The sequence below is a fragment of the Puma concolor genome, chromosome B4 (assembly GCF_028749965.1).
Source record: "Puma concolor isolate L17-30 chromosome B4, mPumCon1.1.hap2, whole genome shotgun sequence".
In the NCBI taxonomy this organism is placed as follows: Eukaryota; Metazoa; Chordata; class Mammalia; order Carnivora; family Felidae; genus Puma; species Puma concolor.
In genome coordinates this window covers 104,457,070-104,483,957 of record NC_141673.1, presented here as the reverse complement: position 1 = coordinate 104,483,957, position 26,888 = coordinate 104,457,070, and the positions used below count along the sequence as shown (strand labels likewise).

General features: G+C 46.2%; 1 protein-coding gene across 4 annotated transcripts in view; it reads right to left on the bottom strand.

The window, feature by feature from the left end:
- Positions 1–5,385: 5,385 nt before the first annotated feature.
- The window catches only part of CRACR2A (calcium release activated channel regulator 2A), a 141,024-nt gene continuing 119,521 nt past the window's right edge, over positions 5,386–26,888 (bottom strand). For 3 of the 4 annotated variants that reach the window (XM_086714287.1, XM_086714288.1, XM_086714286.1), the window contains 5 exons: positions 26,570–26,651; positions 26,330–26,444; positions 17,912–18,013; positions 15,150–15,226; positions 5,386–13,522 (listed from right to left, as the gene is read on the bottom strand). In XM_086714287.1, coding sequence (XP_086570413.1) covers positions 13,438–13,522; positions 15,150–15,226; positions 17,912–18,013; positions 26,330–26,444; positions 26,570–26,651 — 461 coding nt within the window. In that variant the 3' untranslated portion in view covers positions 5,386–13,437. Of the gene's footprint in view, positions 13,523–15,149; positions 15,227–17,911; positions 18,014–20,801; positions 21,541–26,329; positions 26,445–26,569; positions 26,652–26,888 lie in introns of those variants that run through there. The other variant, XR_015253871.1, reaches the window with a different exon arrangement.

Here is a 26,888-nt window from a genome sequence, read left to right as displayed (position 1 = left end):
CTCAGACATTGAGGAACCAGTTAGAACGAGGATAAGGGTCCTTAAGTCACCCATTCCTTGGAGTCAGGGGGTCTTGGTGCAAAGATGTGTAGCACGCGTAGTATGGAAAGCGCTCATGATGGCTTCATGGGCTCGTTCTCACCAGGTCCTTCCTTGGATGTTATCTGTTGTGCTGATGATTTCTAGAGAAATCATTGACCCCTTGTCCCTCACAAAGAGGACACACACTATCTGCACTATGAGGCATGTGGAAAGTGGGGGTGCAGGTCCTAGCGAGAATAGAAGCAGGAAAAGGAGCAAAAAAACACATTTATACGGAGTCCTTCAGTTTCCCTGTCTCTGAATGAGGAAGTATTGGCCAGCTGGGAAACCCACTGGGCTGGGGGAAGGCAGAGAGGGAAGGCCAACGTTTAACATGTGGCCTGGTTCACAGACAAACATGGGTCACATTGAAAGTTGAGGTTGGTGGGTTATGAGGCTCCTTCTCCCTCCCCACCACACCCTGGGCCTCTCAGTGTGGGGTCCTGGGACTGGGGTGATCAGTCCTCATCTGTCTCCCTGTCCTCAGGCTCACCCCCATCCTTCCTCTCCTCTTTCTTCTAGCACAGGCACAGACCTGACCCTGTCACCTTCCTGTTCAAAACCCTCCAGTGGTTCCTTGTCACCTACGAGATGGTATTTAAACTCCTCTGGTCCAGGCAGGCTCTCCAGGTTTGGCCTTATCTGGTTACATTCCCCAATTCATCCTCCATAATTTCCCCGCACTGGCCCACCAGCCTTGCTGATGACACCACTGGACCCCCAAACCCGCTCCCTCCCCTATCACCCTTCTCTCCATTGGTGTTCCCCACCAGGACTGCTCCCCTCTGTCTTTGCCTGAGGGCACCCCCTTACATTCCTGCTCTCAGAGAGCCATTCAATCCTTTGTTAAAACCACCCTCCCCAACAGGGAGAGCTTAGTCTCACTAACATCCACTTCCCAGGGCATTCGGCACAGTCCCTCTCATTTCCTGTCTCTTTGCTAGTAAAACTCTTCCACTCACTTTGAACTCCTTGATTTTTTTCTCCATTTTTGTGTTCCAAGGGCATAGTATCTTGCGTGGCACCATGGCACATAGTCAAACTTACATGGAAAGTAGTTCAAGCCATCAGTGGTGGGACTACTGGGGAAGGAGTGGGGATGAAATTGGAATGGGTAGAGTGTGCACTTCCATCAGTGTGTTTGTGTATGTGTGTGTGTGTATGTGTGACACATGCATGAGTGTGTGATGTCTGACTGTATGGTGTGTGTGGTATGTGTGGTATGGTGTGTGTTTGGTGAATGTGTGTATGTGAGTATGAGAGTGTGGTGTGTGTGTGTTGTGTCTGAATATGTGTGTCTGACTTCTCTAAAGAAGACATCTAGATGGCCAACAGGCACATGAAAAGATGCTCAACATCGCTCCTCATCAGGGAAATACAAGTCAAAACCACACACAGATATCACCTCACTCCAGTCAGAGTGGCTAAAATGAACAAATCAGGAGACTATAGACGCTGGAGATGATGTGGAGAAACGGGAACCGTATCGCACTGTTGGTGGGAATGCAAACTGGTGCAGCCGCTCTGGAAAACAGTGTGGAGGTTCCACAAAAAATTAAAAATGAATCTACCCTATGGCCCAGCAATAGCACTGCTAGGAATTTACCCAAGGGATACAGGAGTGCTGATGCATAGGGGCACTTGTACCCCAATGTTTATAGCAGCAATCTCAACAATAGCCAAATTATGGAAAGAGCCTAAATGTCCATCAACTGACAAATGGATAAATAAATTGTGGTTTATATACACAGTGGAATACTACATGGCAATGAGAAAGAATGAAATATGGCCCTTTGTAGCAACGTGGATGGAACTGGAAAAGTGTTATGTTAAGTGAAATAAATCATACAGAGAAAGACAGATACCATATGTTTTCACTCTTATGTGGATCCTGAGAAACTTAACAGAAGACCGTGGGGGAGGGGAAGGAAAAAAAAAGTTAGAGAGAGAGGGAACCAAACCATAAGAGACTCTTAAAAACTGAGAACAAACTGAGGGTTGATGGGGGGTGGGAGGGAGGGGAGGGTGGGTGATGGGTATTGAGGAGGGCACCTTTTGGGATGAGCACTGGGTGTTGTATGGAAACCAATTTGGCAATAAATTTCATATTAAAAAAATAAAAATAAAAAAAAATTTAAAAAAAGGGAAGATTGGGATCACCTTCAGAAGTTGTAACCATGGCCTGTCATTTGGGAGCTGGAACCAATGCTGGAAAAGTTGATGAGGGAGATGGACATATATGTGAGCGTGAGTGTGTGTGTTTGCATTTTTCTTTATTTTTTAATCTATATTTTATCTACTTATCCATCAGTGAGCACTTAAATTGTTTCAATGTCTTGGCTATTGTAAATAATGTTGCAATAAATGGGGTTGTAGATACCTTTTTGAAAAAAAAAATGAATGTGTGTGTCTGAGCGTGTGGTGTGTTTTTATGTGCATGTGTGTGGTTTGTGTGTGGTATGTGAATTTGTGTGAGTATGTGAGTGTGTGTGGTGTGTGATGTGTCTGAATGTGTGGTGTGTGTGTGTGGTATGTGTAAGTATGTGAGTGTGGTGTGTGTGCATATGGTGTATATGTGTATGTACTCTATATCCACAGACACACGATGATCCGGCGTGGCATCTGAGCCCCAACTGTCCCTCCCACATGGGGAGCACCAGAACGTGGCTGTTCTCTAAGGCTTGCTGGTTGACAGGGTGTGGAATCCCAGGCAGGCCTCAGAACCCCGCCAGGCCATCTGATGGCTTGCTGCATGGCCACAAGCAAGCTCTTGAAATTCTCTTAAAGAATCCAGCCAGAGGGAACAGCATGGGCAAAGACACAGGCACACAAGAGCAGATCCCAAGTCAAGAAAATGTTCACACACAAGCAGAACATTTTTCCATTCCGCTATTTTTATTGCTGATAGTGGTAATATTAAACAAATTTTTTAAAAGCTCTGTTCACTTTTACTTAAATCAGAAATTCTGGTGTGTTGGGGGGAATGAGAATCGGTATTATTCTTAAAAAAAATAAATCAAAACAAGCAGAATAGAATAAATACCAATAAATAAACTAGTAAAGACAAAGGAAAACTGCCCAGGTGATTCCTGTGGCATCCAAAGCTGAGAACCGCGAGCCGCAGCCATCACCTCCGCCTGTGCCCTGCAGAGCAGCAGAGCACTTTCAGGTGACACAGCCATCCTGATGGTGCCAATGGAACTCCTGCCACCGACCCACAGCCCGAAGACATGCCTGGGGCCCACATATCAAGCCCCAAAGAGATGACACCCAGGGCTTACAGGGAACATGATTAAATTGTAGCTGGAGAAAGTGGGGTTGGGTCAACCGATGTGGGCCAAGGCCCCAAAAAGGGTCCATTCCTAGGGACAGACAGAGAACCCCTGCTGTGACCAGAGCCCGAGAGGCCCTCACAGGTGGATTACTGGGAGCGGTGGGGCTCTGGGGCTAGCAAATAGCCTGCCCTGAAAACTGAACACATCTGCTTTGGAAGGCTGGCTGTTGACTGCCAGGGCAGCGGGTGGGGAGCCAGGATCGCTGCTCACTGACCTCTGAACCCCGCAAGTTACCCCTCCTGCCTGGGCCACAGCCTCTTCATCTGTGACAGAGCCCACACTGGGTTCAGGCTGGAGCTCCATTTGCACACAATAGGGCAGAAGACCCCACTGACCACACTGGGTGGCCTTACTTGTGTCCTGCAGAGTTGAGCAGGGAACCTAGACCCAGGGCTCCCCGCCACGGATCAGGCTGAAGACTGCCACACCATCTAGAGAAGGGGAGGGATGGAGGTTCGGGGGGGCAGTCGGGTGGGTGGGGAGATAGGCCTCGTGAATGAAAACTGCTTTGGGAGGGGGTAGGAGAGAGTGGGAGGAAGGGAAGAGGGTGGGGTGGGCACAGAGGGAGGAAAATGCAGCCTCATCTGCTTGTTTGTGTTTCTTGTATTTAAGATGCTGACTTCTAGCATATTTTTAAATCCATCAGACATGAAAGGCTGATTTAAATAGACCCGCAGTGTGAAGCTGGTAATTTCACTTGCTACAATAGAGGAGCTGGCAGGCCGCTGGCAAAGACGCAGCACCTCTCTCCATGCCAGGCAAGCTGCAGAAGCATCGTGAGACTCTCAGGCCAGGTGCTTTCTACTCCCTGGCAGGGGGAGCGGGCTGCAGGAGGGGGTGGGGATAGAGAATCAGAAAGATAAAAGGGGAAAGGGAAGGAGAAGTGGGGCAGATGCGGAGCAGGGGATAAACTGGAGAAGGGTGAATGGGAGGATGAACAAGAGAAATAGACTGGCTCAGCATTCTCCTGGTCCAGGGGTGCTTCCTGGTTAGCTGATCCAGACTCCTGGGCACGCCTTGTACTATAAACTTCTGCTTCAGTTTCAGTTCAAAACAATTCCAGACTCTTAGGGTTGGGCAGATCGAGGTAGAGGCATTCTCAAGAGCAGAAGGTTCAACATCTGCTTGAATATTTCTAGTATCAGGGAGCTCACTATCTGGTGAGGCAGCCTATTCTACTGTCGGACAGTGCTCACTGGGACACACTTCCTTATGATAGGTTACAATCCCCATGCTCTGTGCTGGCTGATTCTAATCTGGCCCTGCTGAGTTGTGCAGAGCAAGTGTAACGCCCAAGTCAGTCCTTCATCATGGAACACAGTATTTGGGTCCTCTCCTGCTCCTGTCCTTCTTTGCTAGTTTCTAGTCTTCTTACCATAAATGATTACAGCATAAATCTTGCCAAGCTGAAGTATTTCTAATGAGTGTATTTCCCACTGTAGTCAATGCAATAGAATTTCAGGAATAACAAAAGACTCATTCAACACGCCTTTATTGAGGCCACACTCTGAGACCTGGCGTAGACCTCCTGTTGGCATGTTAGATATGGAGGCCCCATCCCCAGGAGCTTATCTAGAAGGACTGTGGCCAAACTCCTAAAAAGAAGAGTGTGCAGGGGGCAGAAGTGCCAGGAGCCCTGAGGGTCCTTCCCCAGCAGAATCCAGGGTTGGGTGGGGCTGGGTGACGCCCTGAAAGGAAGAGGACCCTGGGGATTACTGGGGATTACGGTCAAGGCATTTTAATGGAATGTTAGTGTACACCTGTGGGTTTCTAGGTGTTTCCTCCCTTGAGTACACTGAAGCATCAAGGGCATTAAGTAAGCTAAGTGTGTCTTCCTTTCTTGCTCCCTCATCTCTGATATTACCTGAGACAAACACTCAGTACCTTAGACTGTCAGTTGTTGGACACTGAAGAGAGTCAATCCTTCATTCATTCGTGCAACATAAATGTGTGTGAAAGTGTTTTCTGAAAAAAAATTGTATTGTGGCAAAATACACAAAACATAAAATTTACCATTTAACCATTTACAAACGTACAATTCAGTGACACTGAACACAGTCACAATTTTGTGTGCAACCGCACTCCCCTCCAACTCCAGAGCTTTTTATTGTCCCAAAGGGAAAGTGTCTACAAACCATATATTTAAAGGTGGTTCAATTAAGAGTACACGATCTGAAGTCTTGACTCAGCAACAAATCTACACATCCACACCTAGTGTCTATTAGGTAATAAAAACATTGGATGAGACCAGAACCCTGCCAGTGAGGACCTTGTAGCCTGGATGCTGGGCCCCCGTCCCACCACAAAGCAGAATGGAAAGATACAAAACATTCTTAGAGGTTTGTACCTTGAAGGAATGCAAGCTTTCCTTATTCTACTAGCCCAGGGAAATAGGAGATGCTCTAACCTGAGGTCTCAGCTTCTCCCAGTTACCAAGAAGTGTGGCTTTCTTTCTTATTTTGTTTTGTTTTGTTTTGTTTTGGACTCTTGCACAGGGAGATAGATGATGATGTAATAACTGACATTTGTCTAGAGCCTTTCAGTTGACTAAACCCTTTTCCCAGAGTTCTCATTTGACCTTCACACTAGCAGACAGTAAGACAGAGAACACTACTTTACAGATGTGGAAGCTGGGGCTCAGAGCACCACGCAGTTCCAGGTTTTGCCTAAGGCCACACAACTTGTGTACAGGTTCTTATTCTGGGCAGGTCTTCAGGGGTTAGAGAAAACATCTGGGAGAGGCACAGCCTGGGTAAAGATGGCCCATTCCATACCAGGAAGGAAGAGAGCCAGGCAGGGAAGCATCTTTTATGCACAGAGGCATGGAGCCCAAGTCAAATTGAGTTGTTGAGCTGCCTGAGGGTAATGGATTGCTACTAGCAACGGCTGGGGAGGCTGCAGGGTGATGAGATGGAATGCTTTGATGGGCATCACACTGTCTGAAATGGAACTGAATCACAGCAGCTGGAATACTTCTCAGCACTGTTTCGAGTGCCAGAAGCAGCAGCTCATTTGAACCAGCAAGGCAACCCCATGGGTTGCAACAGACCACAGGGACCCAGTCACCCAGCTTCTGGGAACTGGGGCTCCAGTGGAGTGGCTCACCAAGTGGTGGGCCTTGTTCTTGAGAAATGATGCTCTGTTCTCAACTGCTCCTATAAGGCAAACACTGTTTGCCAGACACTGTGCCTAGCATGAGGCAGAGATTAATGCTTCTGCCCTCGGGAGCTCAGTCCAGCGCATTTCACTTATCAGAGCCCTGTGGGTAGTGTGTATAAATAAGCACAACACAGTATCATTACAGAATGGCCTGGGGGTGCCTATGGACTGGATGTTAAATCACACCCTGACACTCTGTCCTTGACCTGGCACTACACATGCTCAGTGAATTCTAGTTCCACAGTCATGTTACTCAAATTCATTATGAGATTCCTTGAGCTCTACATGTTTCAATTCCAAGTTAAAAAAAATCCCATTCCTTCTGCCCATGTTCTTTGGGGATCTTTGCTGAGTAATGCAGTGTTTTCATGGGTAGTATTTACTTTTATAGGTCAGATGGATCCAGTCATAATTCATTATGATCGCACAGACCTCCATGGCCCGAAGAGTCCTCATTTGCTGGGAGTCTCCTACTGCTATGTCAACAGAGTGCAAGTACCACTTCTGAATCAGAGCCAAAGTGCTGATGAAGTTCCAGCCCTGAGAGAGGGTCAGTTCTTGGACTTGACTCAGTCCTACTCCAGGATGATAAATGACACAGCCTCACCAATGCTTCTCAGCTTCTACATTGATTTCAGGTCCTCTGCCAAGCACCATATGGTTTCCCAACCCCCATCATTTCCAGGAAGGTTCTTCCTAAGTAGGCCACTTCACTGAAACTGGCTCCACTGAATTGTGTGAAAGTTGGAGCTATGATGTTTGTTACTGTGGATAATTAACATAGTTATTAATAGAAACATTAATAAAGTTAGGAAGTGGGGAAAGTTTAGAAAGATCCTACATCCTGGCAACCCTACCCCTACCCCTCATCATCCCTACCCCTCACCCTGACACACACACACACACACACACACACACACACACCAGATAAGAAGGGAAGAAATAACTAATAAAGTAAAATCCTATAGATTTTTGACTAAACTTGGCTGGGCTTTGTGTAGCAAATTTCTTTTCCCCAAATAATGGGAGGAGAGGTGACAGTGCTCCTAAGCCCAGTCACCAAGAAGTTGCTTATATCTTTGTTTCTGTATGCTTATGTACTGTGATTTCATTATTTTGAAGTAATTAAACACTTCTGATCTGTAGTTCCTCCCTTCCCATCCCCCATCCCTTCTGAGTGAAGCTTTATGGAATGTCTGGATTCCTGGCAGGAAAGAAAACACTGCCTGAGGATTTCTGGCCTCCCGTCACTTCCTCCAGGAGCTGGACACTTCCTTGGGCAGTACATCTCCAGCAGGACATGAAGGAGCTCAAGGTGGAGGGGACAGTTCTCAGATCTGAAAGACTTTTGAGTTTCATATCCCTCCTCCAATCCTGAAGTCAGGTAAGGCTGTAGGTAGGAGGTTTGAGGTTGGGTTAAGGAATGAGACAAGTTCTGGCTATGTTGTGTGAAGTATGAGGAAGGAAGCAATGACTGCCAAGCAGAACTTGATTTGTACACAGTGCAGGTGGCTACTAATGTGAGGTCTCTGAAATTTTAAGTGAGTTACTTAAATATGTTCAAAGACCTAAAGGAAACCATGTCTAAAGAACTAAAGGAAATCATGAGAACAAAATCCCACCAAATAGAGAGAATCAATAAAGATATACAAATTATAAGAAGGACCAAATAGAAATTCTGAAGTTGAAAAGTACAATGGAAAAAAAAATTCACTAGAGGGTCCCAATAGCATATTTCAGCAGGCAGAAGAAAGAATCAGTGAACTTGAATATAGGGCAAGTGAGATTATGCAGTCTGAAGAACACAAAAAACAATGAAGAAAAGAATGAACAAAACCTCTGAAACCTGTGGGACACCATCGAGCATGCCAACATATGCATTACAGGAGAAGGAAAGGAGAGGGGGAAAAGGGTATAAAGAATACTTAAGGAAATAATGACCAAAAACTCCCCAAATTTGATGGAAACCAACCAAGATGCTACACAAACTCCAAGTAGGATAAACTCAAAAAGACCTCCAGCTAGACACATCAAAATCAAATTGCTGAAAACCAAAAAAAAATAAGAATTTTGAAAGCAGCAAAACAAAAGCAATTCAACATACACAAAAGAGCTTCAATAAGATTAACAGGTAATTTCTCATTAGAAACCATGGGGGCCAGAAACTAGGCATGGTATATTCAAAGTAGCAAAGGGGCAAAAACGCTGTCAACCAGAAGTTCAAAATCGGACAAAACTATCCTTCAAAACTGAAGGATAAATCAACATTTTCATGTAAACAAAACTGAGAGGGGTTTTTCCTATAAGAAATATTGGTGAAGTGAAAAGGCTCTAGATAGTAACTTGAATCAACATGAAGAAAAAAAGAGCACTAGTAAAAATAATTACGTAATTAAATACAGAAAATGGTATGAATGTATTTTTTGTTTATAACTCCTTTTAAAATCTGATTTAAAAGAGAACTGCATAAATCAATAGCAATAAATCTACGTTGATGGGAACAAAATGTATAAAGATATAATTTGTGACAATAACAACATATGAGAGGGGGGCATGGAACTATAGAGGAGCAAAGTTTTGTGTAATATTGAAATTAAGTTGGTATTAATCCAAACTAGATTGCTATAAATTGAGATATTAATGGTTACTTACAGGGCAGTCACCAAGAAAATAAGTTAAAATATATATAGTGAATGGAATGGTATTAAAATAGTGCACTAGAAATTAATTATTTAACACAAGAGAAAGCAGTAATGGAGAAACAGAAGAACAAAGAATATAAAATATAGAAAAGAACTAGCAAAATGGTAGACACTAAATCTTACTTTACCCATTATATTAAATGTAAACATAGCAAACTCTCCAATTAAAGGGCAGAGATTGGAAGAATAGATTTAAAACATGATCAAGGGGCATCTGGGTGGCTCAGTTGGTTGAGCATCTCACTCTTCATTTTGGCCCAGGTCATGATCCCAGGATCATGGGATTGAGCCCTGTGTCTTTCTCTTTCCCTCTGCTTCTCTCTCTCACTCATGTGCTCTCTCTCTCTCTTTCTAAAATAAAAAACAAAAACAAAAAGCAATCCCCCCCAAAAAAACCACAATCCAACTACATGCTGTCTACAAGAGACTTAGTTTAGATTTAAAAGCATAAATAGGCAGAAAGTGAGAGCTGGTGTGGCTATACTGATATTAGACAAAATAGACTTTAAGACAAAAATTGTTACTAAAGGCAAGAAAGACACCTTATAATGATAAAGGGTCAATTCATAAAGAAGATGTAACAATTATAAACCTATATGAACCTAGAAATAGGTTGAAGCAAATTGTGTTAGGGGAAGGCAGTTCTGTCTTAAATCTTTGACCCCCATGACCATTAGGAATTTATTCCCTTGAGATAAAGTTTTGCCTCCTTTAATTTTTTGTTAAAGTATATACATAGCCCTTAAACCACCAATTGCATTAATATCTTAGCTGAAATTTGTTTAAGCTCCTTTAGAGCATTGACTGCTAGTGACAGAGACAAAAGTTGAGCTATTTTTGATAGAACATACAGTTATGGCCTGGAGTGGGCCCAGGGTGTGGAGAGTAGGGAAAAGGGGAGTCCAAGATTGGGTGGAAATGTTAAGAACAGAGGAAAAGTACAGGATGGGGAGAAGTGGAAGAAAGCTAGTGTATCACGGAGGATCAGAAAAGACTTCAGGGACTGTCAAGAAAGACAAATGCTAGACAAGCAGCAAAATAACTAGGGCTTTGGTTTGGTGCTGAAGTTCTTGGGGACAACTTGGGGCTGAGGGCAGCAGCAGATACCAGAAGGAGCACAAGGAGTCAGAACAGGGGAGAAAAATGTGGGGCCAAGGATTGTGATGAGCACAGGTCATTCTTAGGTAAACACCCTGGCACCAGGTCTGAGCTGCTGTCTGAGTCCTGGAGAACCACAGGGAGGGAAGCAGAATGGACTGTGGGCTGAAACCATACCACAGACACTGGTAAGATATGGGTGTTTGGAAAGCCAGGAAACCCACAGGAACAAAAAAGATCAGGGCCAGGAGGCAATACTGAAAACAAGTTCATAAGCCAGGCAAATGAGCAGGGCAATTGGGTACTCAAATGAGGTAGTATTTGTGAAAGCCCTCACTTATGGGTACATGATTAGTGTTAGCTGGTTCTAAATCTGAAATTAGGGCAAGGCTAATGATGGCCTGGGCAGTGACTCAATGTTGACAACAATAATAGCCGGTACTTGTTAGTACCTATTATGTGCTGGGCACTGCGTTAAGTATTTCACATTCATTGCCTCGTTTAATACTTAAAATATCCATGGAAAGTAGACATTGAAACCTCCAACCTACAGCTAAACATGAAACCTGTTCAGGTGACTTGCTCAAGGCCATTTTAGCAATGAAAATAGGATGGAACCAGAGGTTTCCCCGACAGCACTCTGCCAGGCCCTGGGACAGGCTCACAGCCACCGGGGTGTCTTTGATCACTATGATAGCTTAAAAGGAATGGGGAGAGGGGGGATGCTTTGATCTGGGGACACAGAATTTCTCAGAGTCTCTCTGAGGTGCCATCATGCATAGTTGTCTCAAGTGGAGTTGGAAAAAGAAGCAGCAGGGGCCTAAAGACCTTTCCTACTCTCTTCTTTCTGCCTGGACCTTTGAGGATCTGTGGGGGTTTACTTGGTGGGTCAGCACTAGGATCACTCCACCCTGCTGTAACCCCTAGATGCACTTTTCTGAAGTGGACAAATGCAGCCCCAAACCAGGGACTAGGTATAGGGGATAAAAGCATGTGTGGGCTGGGCAACTCCAGGTATAGCCTGCCTGACCCATAAATTCCAGTTGCCATCTCTGCTTTTTTGTTTTCAGAAGCAGGAGAGTTGGTTTGCTTTCTTTATGGCTATCCCTACCCTCTTTCTGCACCCTCCCCATAACATATAATCACACAGCAACACACACACCCACACAGATATTGGAGGGCTACTTCTGGGTGATCCCCTGCATCCCACTAATGAGACCATCACCAGTGCCCTCTCTTAGAGAAAGGAATTTCCTGTGAGTTCCCTTCAAATTTGGACTAGGGGCCAGAGCCCCTACTGTCATCATAAGCATTCTGAGCAGGAAGAGCCAGAAGTGTCGAATAGCCCACGCTTCATTTTACTGATGGGAAGGGGGCCCAGGCAGGGAGCTGACTTGCCCAAGACCATGGGGCACCTCCTGGTACTTAGTGCTGGCTTTTGTTCTACACCCTCCGTGGGCTCCCTGGTGCCTCCAAGCACTAAATGGGGGAAAGAAAAGCCTACGAAAAGGAGGCAGGCACTTGCCTGGTGACCCACAGGGCACTGATGCTTTTAGGAGTCTGGGGTGGAGGCTACAGGGAACTCTGACCAGAGGATTCTTTTCTGCCTGGCTGGCTGTGCACAGTTGTCTTGAATCTTCTTGGAGGCCTGTGGACACTTTCTGCTCCTCTCTATTCTTACATGTTCTGATTGGGTGTGGGTACCACTCACTTCCCTGTGGGGCTGGGCCTGCAGCCCTAGAGCAGTAATATGCAGTGATCTTTATGATCTTTTCACCCAAGCTCCCCACCCAGGGCGAGAATGCCTTTACCAGCACCCTCCACCCCAGTGATGCTGGAGCACTGCTGGGGCTGGAAACTCACCACTACCCAGACAAAGGAACAATACATGGGCCCAGATCATTCCCCTCAATGTGAGTGCCCTGTGCTGGTAGAGTCACAGGGATGCTGAAGCCTATAGCTATACTCTGCTTACTTCTTAAACACCAGCTATATGTCAACACCACGGCCTCACTTTCTTTTTTGTAATACAGTCCTCTGGAAAAATAAAATAAAATAAAATGAAGTCAGTAACTGTGGACCTGGTGCTGGGTCTCACTGCCTGCATGTCAATCTATCCCATTAATCATCATGTACAATTTTCCGAAGAGCTATTTTGAGAAACATTGGAAAATGGCTTTCACAGAGCTATGTATACCTTATTTATACTCCAGAAATGGTTGCTCTGTTTAGCAGCAGATGGGTTTTTCTCCCTAATTTTCTTTTCATCTCTTAGTGAAAGTTAAGTAGGAAGGAAGCCCTCTCCCTAATCATGGGCACACACTTAATACTTAAATCACCCGCAGTCCACCCTGGAGTCAGGGTCATGGGTGGGTGGTTGAGAGAAAAGGCTGTGGGTTTCTTGTAAGGCACTGTTCCCGAGACCCCAAGGGAACAAATACAGTAGACATGCTGGCTGCTTAGAGGCTGGTTTCTGCAGCCTGGCAAGAAGCAGGGCCCCTGGAGGTGGGGTGTGGAATAGAATGTGGGTGCCCTGGCTTGCTTTTCTCAACCTGTGTGGGCATCTCAAGGTCCACGAAGCATATGCCAAGAGCATCCCATTGATGTCCCGAGGAGCCAAGGGAAGACCAACCATCCTGGCTTTATCCTGCCCAAGTGCTTTATCTTTGGCCTACAGGAAGCAGCAAGTCTGCCCTGCACAGTTGCCATGGCAACCACAGTGCTGCAGCTCCAAAGGGCAAGGGGAGCAGAAGGGAGGTGGAGAAGGCATGTGGTGATTTTTCTGGAAAATCCCATCTGTTTCTTTTCCCCACAAATCCAAGCTGGGGGAAAAATGGACATCTGGGGTCTAGAGAGAGAAGAGAGAGAAGATTTCAAAATGCTCCAAGAGCAGCTTTCCTGACTAGATGTGCTTCCCCTCCTGTTGGTGGAGGCAAGTCACTGACACAGACAAAGGTTTGGGCGGGTTATGGTGGAGGCATCCAAGTGGGAGCCTATGTGCAGGATTCAGGGTAGGTCCTAGGACCCCAGGCCTGGGTGGAACAGTCCTAGGAGGACTCCTATCAGCCACAGCAGGATTTCTTTTTGGCAGAGCGGTCAACCTGTATGGTGTCCTCTCTTGCTGTATCTTCTTGTTTCTTGAGGATCCTGGGAGAGGGGAAGGTATAGTGTCAGTAGAGAAGAGCTGCTAGGCCATTGGGTTATATATAGGCCATCTGGATGATAAGGAGGGAACCCAACATCACCAGAGCATCAGAGTTTTCAAAGTCTCCCCCTGGGAAGTGCAGGTACATAACCATAATTTGTAAAGACAAAGTTTAACCAATATGGATCCTTCATGACACCTCCTCAAAGAAGCCTCCCCAGATTTTCCAGGTGATGTAAGTGCCCCTGACAGCATTTTGACCATTCCTCTGTAAAAACCCCATCACCCCATGTCATAATGCACTGCTTCCTTTGTTGGCTCCCTGAGGTGAGAAAGCTGCTTGAAGGCAGAGACTATATACTTTGTCTCTGTGTCTCTGTAGCCTATCGTAGTACCTGGCACACAGTAGAGACTCAAAGAAGATACTTCTTGGTTATTAACTCTATAGAAGGTCTGTCCCATGTTGCCACAGTTGCAGATTAAATGTAGGAGGTGAAGAATTAAAAATAGTGGTAAGTATCTTATCCCTGCTTTATACTCTCAATGTGCTTTCACCTTAAGCATCCCTTTTGATTTTACAACAGTCTGAGTAGGCAGAGAGGGTATGATTGATGTTCCTATGCTGGGGGCAAATCTCAGAGAGGTAGACTTACTTTACCCCAGAATCAGTGGCAGAAAAAAGCCTAGAACTTTCCTCATGGTCTTCCATAACTCCACAGTCTCTCCAATGCGTAGAAAATGTTATTCTGGGTTCTTAATTAATCAAATGAAAATATTTACAAAATTCCCCAGAATGAGCACTGGACCCAAAATGGGCACTATTAAGTATTTGTTGGATGGATGGATGGATGGATGGATGCATTGGTGAACTAATGGATACATGTAGGGATGCACAAATGGATGTGTGAATGGGTGGATGGATGGGTGGATAGACTGGAGGAATAGGTGGATAGATGGATAGATGGATGGGTGGATGGATGAATAGGTAGATGGGTGGATAGGTGACTGGGTGTATGGATGGTTAGGTCGGTGGACAGATAGAATGAAATGAATGCCAAGATGGGTAAATGAGTGAATTTCCAAGTATTGAAAATGGGGCCCTGTATGGTTCTTTTTTTTTTTTTTTTTTTTTAATTTTGGTATAGGCGGAGGCTTATGAAACCAGTCTTTTGATGGAACTAACCCTTTGAGAGCTGTCACCTTAGATGCCTCTCGTTCCCCCAAATAGCCCCTCCTCTCCCTGGCTTCTCCTCACCCTCCCCCGTGCCCATATTATAACTGTTCTTGTTCCCTGCCGGCTGCCAGCTAATCCCTGCTAAGATATTAGCCAGTGTTCAGGGACCTATGATAAGACCTTTCCTGGAAGCATTTGCATTTAAAAAGAGGATCCCTGGGAAAAGGGCAGCTTTTAAGACCCAGAAGAAGACTATGGGGGGGTGGGCAAGACACAAGGGGGCTTTCTTTTTTGTCCCTATTGTGTTTCAGAGGGCTGTCCCTGAATCCCACACAAAGCCCTAGGCCTCCAACCCCTTTACCCAGAAGGCTCGGCAGACAGAGGAATGGCCTCTCAGGGGTGAGTGCAGTGCTTCCCACCAGACTCTGTTTGCTGGGATGTGCCTCCTTCCTTACCTGGCTAGATGAAGTAGGGACTCTTTGGTGTTGTGACCGGAATAGGCACTGCATTCATAGAAGATCAGATTGTTCTCCTAGAACCATAAAGCAGAGGGGACAAAAAGAGAGTACTGGGGGAGCTCGAGGGACCCATGGGAGGAGAACACCCCATCTGCATCAGCCCGCCTGCCTCACTTCCTCTCACAGTCCCCTTTAATTCCTCTCCCCATCCCTGCTCTCTTCAAGGTTGATTTCAGTCTCCTCAGGCTCCCTGCCTAATGCAAGTTCTGTAAGCATCTCCCAGGTGAGCTATAACAATTGTAAAACACCAAACAGTATGCTGCCTTAGTGCTTCACGCTTTCACAAATTGCTCTGAGGTATGTAGATGCCCATTTCCTTTTCACACCAGCCTGTGGTGCAGGCAGAGGAACAAAGGCCAAGATGCACCACATTCTCCACAATGCACAGGCAGGGAAACCAAGGGCATAGTATAAAGGGCAGGTCAGTTCATTCAGTGACTTATTGAGTTAATGGCAGGCCTCCCAGCAGCTTGTTTTGCCCAGAACACCGGCATTCCGTGAACTTTGGGGCAGATGTCACTGAGGTACACCAGTGGGAATTCTCCTTCACACCAGTTAATTACTATTCCAGCTGCCTAGGCTGTCAGCATTCGTGTCACAGGACAGTTGTCGATCACTTCAGGATGCAGAGGCTGTGCTGCCTGCGTGGTGGGGGCTCTTGGCTAAGCCTCATCATTATATCCATTTATCACTCCTGTTAATAGATTTCCTGCTTCCTTAGGACATTGCTATTGGCATGAAACTCTGGAGGCTGATGCCCTGTAGGGATGAAGGCACTGAATGAGGACACTTCTGTGGCTTGCAGATCAGGAGGCTCTAGACACTGGCCCCCAGTTCAGCTTTCCTGGTTCACACCCCAGAGGCCCAGATCCTACCCCTGTCCACACTTGTGCCACAGCCAGACTCTGGGTCAGTCTTTGGAAGAATGAAGACTTCACGGTGGGAGGAGGGAGAGTACATAGGATCTAGAATTGGAAGGCATGATCCACCTTCCAGCTTCAAGTCTTGACTCCACCCCTGAGGACCTGTACGATCACTCGAATTAATCACTTAACTGCTCTGAGCCTCATTTGCTTGTATGTTCGTTTTTTAACTGACCAAAAAAAAAAAAAAAAAGAATAAAAAGGGAAAAAAAATGGGATGATAAATATACAGGCCTGCAGTTCATTAATCAAACTCCTTGGATATAGATGTACTTTGGAATCCAGAGACTCTGAGTTTCACAAAAATAACAGATGTATATACTATATATTACCCTCAGTTGGTCTGGGATAGCACCCTATGATCAAACATATTAATATTTCTTGAAACATAGGAAAATTCATCCAAGTGAGGTAAACAAAAAGACCATAAATGGCTTCATGTCAGTCCTGGTCAGATTTTTCTGCCAGACAAAACACTAGAAACCTTTCTGTTTCAGTATTGTGAGCATTGTGGGTAAGGGACTGCAGACATGTGGCTACCCTCTGACCCTTCGCAGGAACACCTGCCAAACCCTTCCTGCTCCTTTTTTACTTGACTCTTACCATCTGTGCCCATTTTCCTGACCTCTGGGGTCACAAGTCCCTGTTTGTTTATTTATTTATTAGTATTTTTCAATGTTTATTTCTTTATTTTGAGAGAGAGTGAGAAAGCATGCGAGCAGGGGAGGGGCAGAGAGAGAGAGAGGGAGAGAGAGAACTCCAAGCAGGTTTCCCACTGTCAGTGCGGAGCCCAATGTGGGGCTCGAACTCACAACTGTGAGATCATGACCTGAGCCGGAAACAAGAGTTGGATATTTAACTGACTGAGCCACCCAGGCACCCCTATTATTATTATTTTTTTTAGTTTGAGAGAAAGAGAGAGAAAGAGAAGGGGTGGAGGGAGAAAGAGAAAGAACCTCAAGCCAACTCCACGCTTAGCACAGAGCCCAACGTGGGGATTGATCCCATGACCTTGGGATAATGACCTGGCTGAAATCAAAAGTCGGATGCTTAACCAACTGAGCCACCCAGGTGTCCCATGAGTGCCTGTTTAGAGCAAGCACACTAAGAGATATGGAATCCTAGGGCTGGAAAGCACCCCCACCTTCTCAGACACACAGGTTCCTGAAAAGCACTCGGAGGCAGTAGAAACAGCCAAGGAGTGCCACTGTTTGTGCCTGATTTCCAACAAGCCTTATTGGCCCCCAGCGTGGGTAAGAGGGCTGATGCTTATTTTAATGGTAAAGTTTTGAGGGCATGCTCTGAGTTTATCTTGGGTTCACCGCTTTTGGACTCAATATTGATCAGAATGGATAAACTCGTGAACACAGCTGTTCAAAGAACAGTCTGCCTTACAGAGAGTGTTTCATCCCTGAAGGTGATCAAGTGGAAACACAGAGGAAGGCATTCAAAGATCAGATAGGGGATTTAAAGAAGTAACCTCCTACTATCTAAGAATCTATCATTCTGAGTTCCAGGGAAAAGTGTTTGGGAAAATTCCCCATACCACCTAGTCATTCCTAGCCAGCTCTATCTTGCAATGTGTGACTTTCTACAGAAAGTTCCACATGCACGGGCATCCACATGCCATTCCCACGATGCCAGGACACCCATCTTGCCCACTTGCTTCCTTCCCAGGGGGCTTCCAGGGAAGGCTCCCACCAAGGCTCTTGGGCACTTGCCTGACTGTCCTCGGGCTCGTACCCTGTCTAGAGAGATGGAAAGTTTGCTCTTTACCTTGGCAAGCTTCTCTCCAAGGCCTCGGGGAACTTCCCGCTCTTTCTCATTGTCAATTTTATTGCCCAGCAGAAGAACAGGAATGCGGTCTCCCACAGCTTCCTGCAAAACAGATAATCCCCCAACTGAGAGAAGCATCCAGAAGGAAAACCCAGAAGGGCAGGCTTAAAATGCTGGCAGTAAAGATACAATCTGGCTTGCGAATCCCCTGCTGCCACAGCAGGCCAGGCGATAAGAGTCATCCCAAAAGCTGAGAGCCTCAGTTTCTGAGGCTTCTGTGAGGTGTCTGAGGCCTCCCTCCCTCCCCACTCACCCTTGCCTGATGGGCCATGCAGGCTCCTCAGGTGTGCTGTGGGTAGCAGCATGAGGGGACAGAAGACATTCATGAACTATGTGTCCGTTTCTAGCACTTACGGTATCCCCGAAAACATTCCTAAGTGACCAGACTTCGTCTAAATGAACCAGAACGAACGAAAGGAATTAATGCAATGTGGTTTGGAGCATTTCTAGGGACTGTTTTGATTAGGCATGGCATCTCCAGGGGCCTCATATTGGGCACATAAGCTCCCTGAGGCGTGGGGCCACAGTGCCTATAAAAGGATTGTTGTGCACCTAACTGGAGGTCACCACGGGGGGCAGTACAGATAGATCACCATTATTGGGTGCTCTAGCTCTGACCAAAGGCCCACATGGGGAAGAAGCATGTGGCCACAGAAGCTGCACTTCTTGGGCCAGAAGTAACAGGTTTGTTCAAGGGGTCAACCTTCTTTACTCCTCCAGTGACTGTGGCATATCAGCCAAAGGCCTGCACCCTGGAGTCTCTGTACCCCAGGGCTTCCTCCCTTGTGAAATGCGTGTACCTTTTGTGCCCCTGAGGAGGGCAAGCCAAGGGCCCAGGACACACAGCTATTAAGTGAGTAAATATGGTAATACTCACATTTAAGCAGTCTGTGATTTTTACTTCATGAGATATTTAATTAGGGGCTTTTAATAATAATTTGGTAAACAATAGTTATTCATCACAGAGAAATGTTTTATGAAATAGAGAGGGTTAGAGGATAACACAAGCTAGTAATCACTTACAGTGTTGTCAATGACTCAGCTGCTTTATCTCACCATTTCAAAAAAATGTCCAAAGTCCACCCAATAGGTACATGTATTTTAAGTTTGAATGCAATTAAATTTGAGATAAAGCCTCAACGGTTCCTTAATCTACACATTCATTTTTATCGCAGTTTGGTAGTGAAAAAAATTCTCATTTCCTAAATGAGAACATTAAGGTTCAGAGAATCCCAAAGAACATTCAATAACAAAGTCACTGAGTTATGAGGACCCTTTAGTATATGGGTCCACAATTCTCTAATGTTCTTCTCTAAATTCTGATTTCCAGTGAACTCTCTATTTAGTGTCTTATTAACTAGAACTCTCTAAAAGTGGTATTTCCACTTATCCATGGTAAGATGGTAATTAATGTTGATAATGATGAGTCAAAGGCACTACATGATCTTTACAGTGTCTTCTGATCCATCAGAAATAGATTAAATTACGTGCACTGGAGTTGACGTGCTAAGTGGATTGCACCACATTTCAATTGTTTGCACATGAGAAACCACTAATGGCATGCAGACAATGCTGTGGCTCCCTATTACCAGAGTGCTGGGTAATGGGAATACCCCCATTTTCTGACTCTGTTGTGCCACAGAAACTTGTGTGAAGACTTTTTCACAGAAAAGGGAAAAAAGAGAAGGAAGCAGGGAAATGGGCCAAAAGGCTTGCTGTTTGGAGCACATGAGAGATATTTGTAGATTTATGTGTGAGGAATGACTAAGGCTTGTGGGATTTCTTGACATGGAAATGCTGAAAATATGAGCATCAGACTTGAAGTCCCAGGCAGAATTCGAACCCGGATTCTGGTATGCTGGAATGGGTGACGGCTTCAGTTTCATCACTTGCAAAGGGGATAGTGGGTACTGAATGACTAAGCATCAGGTAAGGGATAGTCACAAGCCCAACATTGGAGCCCCATGTACCACAAAGAGCAGGGCTGCCTCTGGGTGGGGAAGGGAAGCAGTCTTCTTTTTTAAAGCAATTCTTGGTTATAAAAATAAAACATCTTAGAAGGAGCTGATAAAAGCCAAGCCCCCAGCTGGAGCTGTGGCTTCTGTTCTTTGCATTGTTCCTCTCTTACACAAATACTCTGGACACCTCACTTCCCCTCTGTGGACCCTGGCCTGCCACTGATAAAGAATCAGGCTTATCTCCAAAGTCAAGGCAAAAACAAGTGAGAACACATGGAAGGCTGGAAGGTGTGCTATTCACCATGGGCAGTCAGCCATCATCACCCTGGCCCAAGACTAGTCTCTGACACAGGGCCATGGGGAGGGCGGGGCTTAGGGTGGGTGTCTCATGGTCCTCTCTGACTTTAATGTCAAGTCTTGAGCTATCTGCCCAAACCTGACACCTTTCACATACCCAACCCGTTGTTCAGCCTGGATACTGCTTTGCACAAAGAGGCTCTCATTACCTATCAGATGAAGCAACACTTCCTTTTAAAAGTCGAAAGCACACCTCCTTTGGCAAACAAGTCTAAGCCCCACCTGATTTCTGTTGAAATTTCTATAGATGCTTGGTAGAACTCTGTAGGCATGGCAGGTCAGAGGGAAGGAATTGAACATACTTAGTTGGGCATACAGTCTCTGTCTGTGTGGGACCTGTCAGAATCACCACTTTTCACAGAGTCTATTCTGTGAGCTATGAGATGGCCCCAAAAAGCTGCTGTCCTCTGACACTGACACAGAAGCCTCTCCATACCTTCAACCATTTTAGTTGCCTATCTTTGAACTTGAGCTTGTTGGAAGACAGACGTGCTAAAATTCAAAAGATTACCCACCTCTGACTTTAAATAACATGAGCTGTCAGCTTGGAGCAGAGGACTGGCATTCAGCTCAGAACGTGCAGCTGCTGGGTTTGGTTGGTTGGTTGTAGTGTGTGTGTGTGTGTGTGTGTGTGTGTGTGTGTGTGTGTGTTAATATCCATTTGCTGGGAGGCAAGAAAAAGCACTTAGCCAGGATAGTGCTGCTACTTCTCTGGAGCCAGAACAAAAAATTTCTCAGCACATTAAAGCATGTAGTTATGCTAAGAAAAAAATGACTGCAAAATTATATCTTGGGGGTTTCCATATTTATCCACCCCCTGGACTATGAGTCAAAACAAGATTTATTCGTGTAGTTCGTTTTAAACTGCCAGCACTTCAAGCTCAACTTGGAACAGGGGGAAAAAATCAAACTGCTATTTTTTGCTCTGTGCTGTACATTGTCACCAATGACCAAGATCACAGAACAAGAATTAGCTGGTGGTCCACAAAATGAGAGGAGAGTGAGCCTGGCCCCTTTGAGCTAAAGAACTATTCTGCTTTGGGGCGGAAGTGGGAAGGACTGAAAAAAGAAACGAACACCTATTTTTCAGAAGCAGATTTCAACCATGGGCCATGTGACGCTCTTGTCACATAATGCATAATGCAGCATAATGCAGTAGCAGAGCCCTAGATTCCAGTTCTGGCTGGGCGTCTGGCAAGCTGTGGGTACTTTTGGACAAGTCACTTCCTCTCTCTGGATCGCAGGACTTTTCATCTATAAAACAAGAAGCTGCATTAGATTAATCTCCAAGTTTTGTTTTGTTTTGTTTTGTTTTCGGAGACACTGATCGTGTTGGCTTAATGACTTCAGTCATTTTCCACTTCCTTGACTTATAGGCCTAACAACACAGGGCTATCAGAATGACAAAAGATCGAGACAAGAAATTCAACATACCCGGAGTGCAGACATTGGGGACCAACAAACTGGAATTGGACCAACGAACGGCCCGTTCAGGCTTGTACCAAATCCCATTTTCCCTATCTGATACAGGCCCCAAAGTCTCCAGATGTCCAGTCTGTTCCAGACTCCAGATGTCCAGTCTGTTCCATGGTCTAACCATGGGACCCTTAGAGCCCAACCAGTTTCTTCTCTAGATTAGACTGGTTGAACCGGTCCCCCCAAGCAGAGATGAGAAGGAGGTAGGGGAGGGTTTGGAATACTGCATTGGCATGAATGGCTACCTGCTTTGGTTCGCTATCAGGTACATAGGAAATGTAAAATGGCACAATAACGGGCACAGTGTTAGGCCCCTTCTGCAGAAGGCCTGCAGGCAAGGTAAAGCTGCCTGGACTTGGGGGTGAAAACTAGGGTGGGTGGGGTGGGAGAACAGCCATGGGGGCAGGGCTCTCCCACCTCATAAAGCAGGGCATGCTTTCATTCTCTTTCAATCTCAAAGGATTTGGGTTCCCTCGGGGCTGGAAGGATCCTCTAGGGTCCTCTCATCTGCACACACTCCTCCATCCTGGATCCCCCCTCCCTCCCCCAGAGGACCAAAATGCTGTAGCCTGTCAGCATGTGGGGGCCAGGAGGAGCCCTTCAGAGCCTCTGGTCCATTCTGTCATTAGGTGATTGGCCAGTTTCGTGGCCAGGAAGTGCCAAGCTGGGGTGGTGAGAGCTTCCTTTTCAGGGAAGTCCATACCTCCCCCAAGCATCTGTTCCCACCCCACACAACCTCTTCCAACAGCGAGTCTTTGCCACATGTAATCTGTGGCAATTTAAGTCCTCTCTTTTTACACTGCTTTTCAGGTTGCAGGAGGAAGGGGCACTGAGAACAGCTGGCCAGCATTCACTTAATAATAAGGCTTCGGAACCCAAAGCCTGTTATTAAAGCTCCCCCTCCACCCTCCCTTCTCTAGGCGAGGGAGTTGGCAAAGTGCTTGGAGCTCTGTGGAAAAATAAGGTACTCCACAAATATAAAGTTCTTATTATTTTCAGTTCCCTCTGATCAAATTAGGTGTCAGGTTTTAATCTGTCACCTGACACCCCTGATTGCTGGTTGCCAAGGCAGAGTGACTTAGCTTTTCAAGACTCTTGAGAATAATTGCATTCATGATCCCACTGTTCCACACCTTCAACACAGACTCCACCATCTGACACTTGTTCAGATGTTCACACCACGGCCCCCTGCACTTGTTCTCGAAATCCTGGGCCATCAGACTGGGTCCCCACACCGAGTCAGTCCCCCAGAGAGCCTCACGAGTGCAAGACATGTGGATGATGCTCAGCAAATTCTTGTTGAAGAAGCACGGACATCTTTGAAACTGATTTAGAACCTTGCTTCTCAGAGTGTGGTCCCTGGACTGGCAGCATTGGCTTCACCTGAGAACTTGTTAGAAATGCAGAATCTCAGGGGCTACCTAAGATTCTGAACCTGCTGAGTCAAATTCTGTATTTCCACAAGGTCCCCAGGAGATTCCTGTGCATATAAGACTTTGAGAAGCACTTCCCAGGTTGGGGGAACCATGGCAGCTGAGAATCAGAATCACCTGGGGGAACTGTTGCTTTTTTTTTTTTTTTTTTTTTTTTTCTTTGTATTTCCAGCCTCTGAATCATTCTGTTTGGGAGAGAAGGCTTGTGGCATCTGTTTTGCTTGAAAGCACTGACGGTGATCCTGATTATCCAGGTTTGGAATCATCATTTTGAGTTTACCTATGCCTTCTGCTAAAATTTTTAAGAAGGAAAACTCAAGCTCTGAACTATACAGAAAAGCCCCATCCACACATAGATAATTCTGAGTTAACTGCATATGGAATTGCCCCTTTGGCGTGGCTTTCTGGGCCTACAGATGCACGAGGGCTTCCCTGGGTGCATGCTGATGCTTTTCAGCCCTACCCCGCTTGGGAACATGCCTGGTTTTCCAGAGAATGATGGAACATTCTGGTGCTTGGCCTGGTTTTCCAGAGAATGACAGAACATTCTGGTGCTTGGCCTGGTTTTCTAGAGAATGATGGAACTTGTTCTTCTACCTGCCATGATGGCCCTCTGATATTCCTTCACCCCACCACCACCGCCAAATTCAGTGTGACATGCCACCTCTCTGGCTAGATCCTGGGCTCTTGGTCCAAAACAAGGGCCTCAGAAACTACACCCCCTGCTGACGGCAGACAGCATGTTTCTATAAGTTTGCTTCTATCCATCCCTGTTGATCCCAGACTATTTGAACAGCCTCTGCCTGCTTTAGTATATATCAAGATTTAGGGATGTCTGGGTGGCTCAGCCGGTTGAGCATCTGACTCATGATTTTGGCTTAGGTCACGATCTCGCTGTTCGTGGGATCGAGCCCCACATTGGGCTCTGTGCTGACCTCATGGAGTCTGCTTGGGGTTCTCTCTCTCTCTCTCTCTCTCTCTCTCTCTGCCCCTCCCCTGCTCATGTTGTCTCTCTCTTTCAAAATAAATAAACATTAAAAAAAACTTTTAAAAAGATTTAGATATTAGGAGACAAATTAGGGATTAAATGTCTGTGGCTGGGAAAAGAACGGGTGATGCAAAAGAAGGCATGGCCTCTATTTCTCCATTTGATAATGAGATGGCTGTGTTAGATCAGTGATTTTCAAAGGGAAATCCTCTTGTCTAACAAAATTGTACCTGGGCCTCCAATGTAGAAAACTGAATGAAGAGTGGCTCTGACCAACATGGGGGGGTGAAGGACCCAGAACTGTGACCATGGCCCCTTTTTCTGCACTCCCCAGTTCCTGGGGGACATCATTATCTTCCCAGGGCTCCAAGGAAGAAAGGTTGAGAACCACTGGGTTAGGTAATCCCTAATGTTTCTCCTGGTGCTTAATTTCTGCAAGGAAGATAAATCTGTAGCTGTATCAAAAAAAATCATGTCATAAATTCTAAAGGTTTAACAGGAATCACTTCCAGATTACCCATACAATTTATTTCCCTTATTAGCTTGGTGTAGAGCCATTCACTAAATTTCAAAACTTATATTTTCTCTACTGTAAGTTTTTTAAGCCCAGTACTTTGAGAAATAATTTGTATTAAGCAAATCTCAGAGAAACCTTTGAATTTAGTTTCCATTCTTGTTCCTTATTTTTCCTGGAAATGAGAGGGATGTGGATTAACAGCAGAGAAAGGAATGGCCCAGCCAACCTAAACTAGAAGAGAAACAGATTTTGGTGGGAGGAATCACAGATCTTAGGGCCAAAAGGATGAAGAAATGAACAACTCCAGTATTCTGCCCGCGTAAGGATTCCGTATCCATTCATGCCTCCCACATGTGCTGAGCACTAGTTCTGGGGGGGCCCCATGCCAAGCACCAGTTACACAGTGACAAACATAGTGTCAGTTCTTAGGAGTGACCTTCACAGCAGTGTTACACTGTGGTCAGGAGGTAAGGGCTATGGCAGGTTCTAGGGGCTTGAGCAGGGATAAACCCCATGAGGACAGAAAACTTGTCTCTTATCTGCTGTTAGAATTCCCAGTGCCTGGCAGTGGTTTCAACAAATAAATGAACAAAGCATGGATCCCGCCAGTGGAAGGAGTTGGGACATCCTCTCTGACTGTTTGGTTAAATACTCAGCTGAGGCCCTGTAAAACACATATGTGGCTTGTCCACACTGACTTTGGCCTTGTGAAGGCTACATGTGAGGGGTAGAGGAAGAACATGCAGATGGTCAGAAAGTAAAAAGCACTTATAAGCGACTTATTGTTGGGGTGCCTGGGTGGCTCAGTTGGTTAAGTGTCTGACTTCAGCTCAGGTCATGATCTCATGGCTTGTGAGTTAGAGCCCCGATGGCCCCACGTCGGGCTCTGTGCTGACACCTCAGAGCCTGGAGCCTATTTCAGATTCTGTGTCCCTCTCTCACTCTGCCCCTCCCCTGCTCATGCTCTCTTTCTCTCTCTCAAGAATAAATAAACATTAAAATTTTTTTTTTAAAGTGACTTATTGCAAGTATAAATCAAGAGAGTAGAGTCCCACAGATAACCCAGAATTCACAGAAGAGTACTGTTGCCTGTGTGCCCTGCCCAGGGTAACTTTGGGGTGAGCCAGGGGCCCTCACATTGTGAAGGGATGTGACAGAGGCCCCAAAACACTGCGTGGTGCTTCTCCTAGGCTAGGCACAGCTGGGCTCCCTGCAGCTGGAACAGTGCGGGGATGAAAAGGGGGAAGAACACGGTGGGACTCAGTTTAAATGTGGGTTTCTCAGGGAAACCTTCCTTGATGCTCCACTCTAAGCCCCTCCCCCAATCCTATGCCACTCGCTCATGGCGCTTACGGCAATTGCAGTGACACAGTTATTGATATAATTTGTATTTTTCAAGTCCCCGCCTCCATGAGGGCAGGGACTGTGTCTGTCTTGTTCATTTCTGAATCCCCAGTACCCAGTACTGGGCTGGATGAATGGCCATATGAACGCCAGAATTGTTTTGTTCCTGGAGAAGGTGGGTTTTGAATTGGGTTTTGGAAGAGCAGAGGGCCAGGCATGAGATGGGCAGGGACAAAGGGGAGACAGGAGTCAGCATAAGCGCTCCTAGGAAGGTCACCAGCTCACCTCCACGCTGCTCAGCCACTGCCGGACCGACAGGAATGACTGTCTGGCTGTGAGATCATACATGACGATGACGCCATCGGCCTTCCTGAAGAACTGCTGGGTGATACAGCAATACCTGCCATCAAGGGGTCACAGGTCATGGGCTGCATGGCTCCCCCCCCCCCCCCCCCCACTGCCTGGACCTTCAGGCCTTGTGATGGGCAATGCAGGAGGCAGGGTTTGACCGGGGACGCTCCTCACCTCTCCTGCCCGGCCGTGTCCCACAGCTGCAGGGCCACATACGAGCCATCCACATGCACCATCTTCACCTGGTAATCGATGCCTGCAAGGTGGAATGAGCCTATCACTTCCAAATCAGAAAAAGATGCCCCCCCCCCCACCCACATAGCTGGAAGCACATGAGGCCAAGGGTGACAATCCTCCCCATGCAGTTCCTGGGAGGAGACGTGGGGGACTAGACAGGGAAGCATGGAACCTGAGTTCTGGTCCTGTGTCTGCCACTGCGGGGTGGCTGTGGGGGTACTGCTCAAATCACTTAACCTCTCTGACTGTAGGTTCC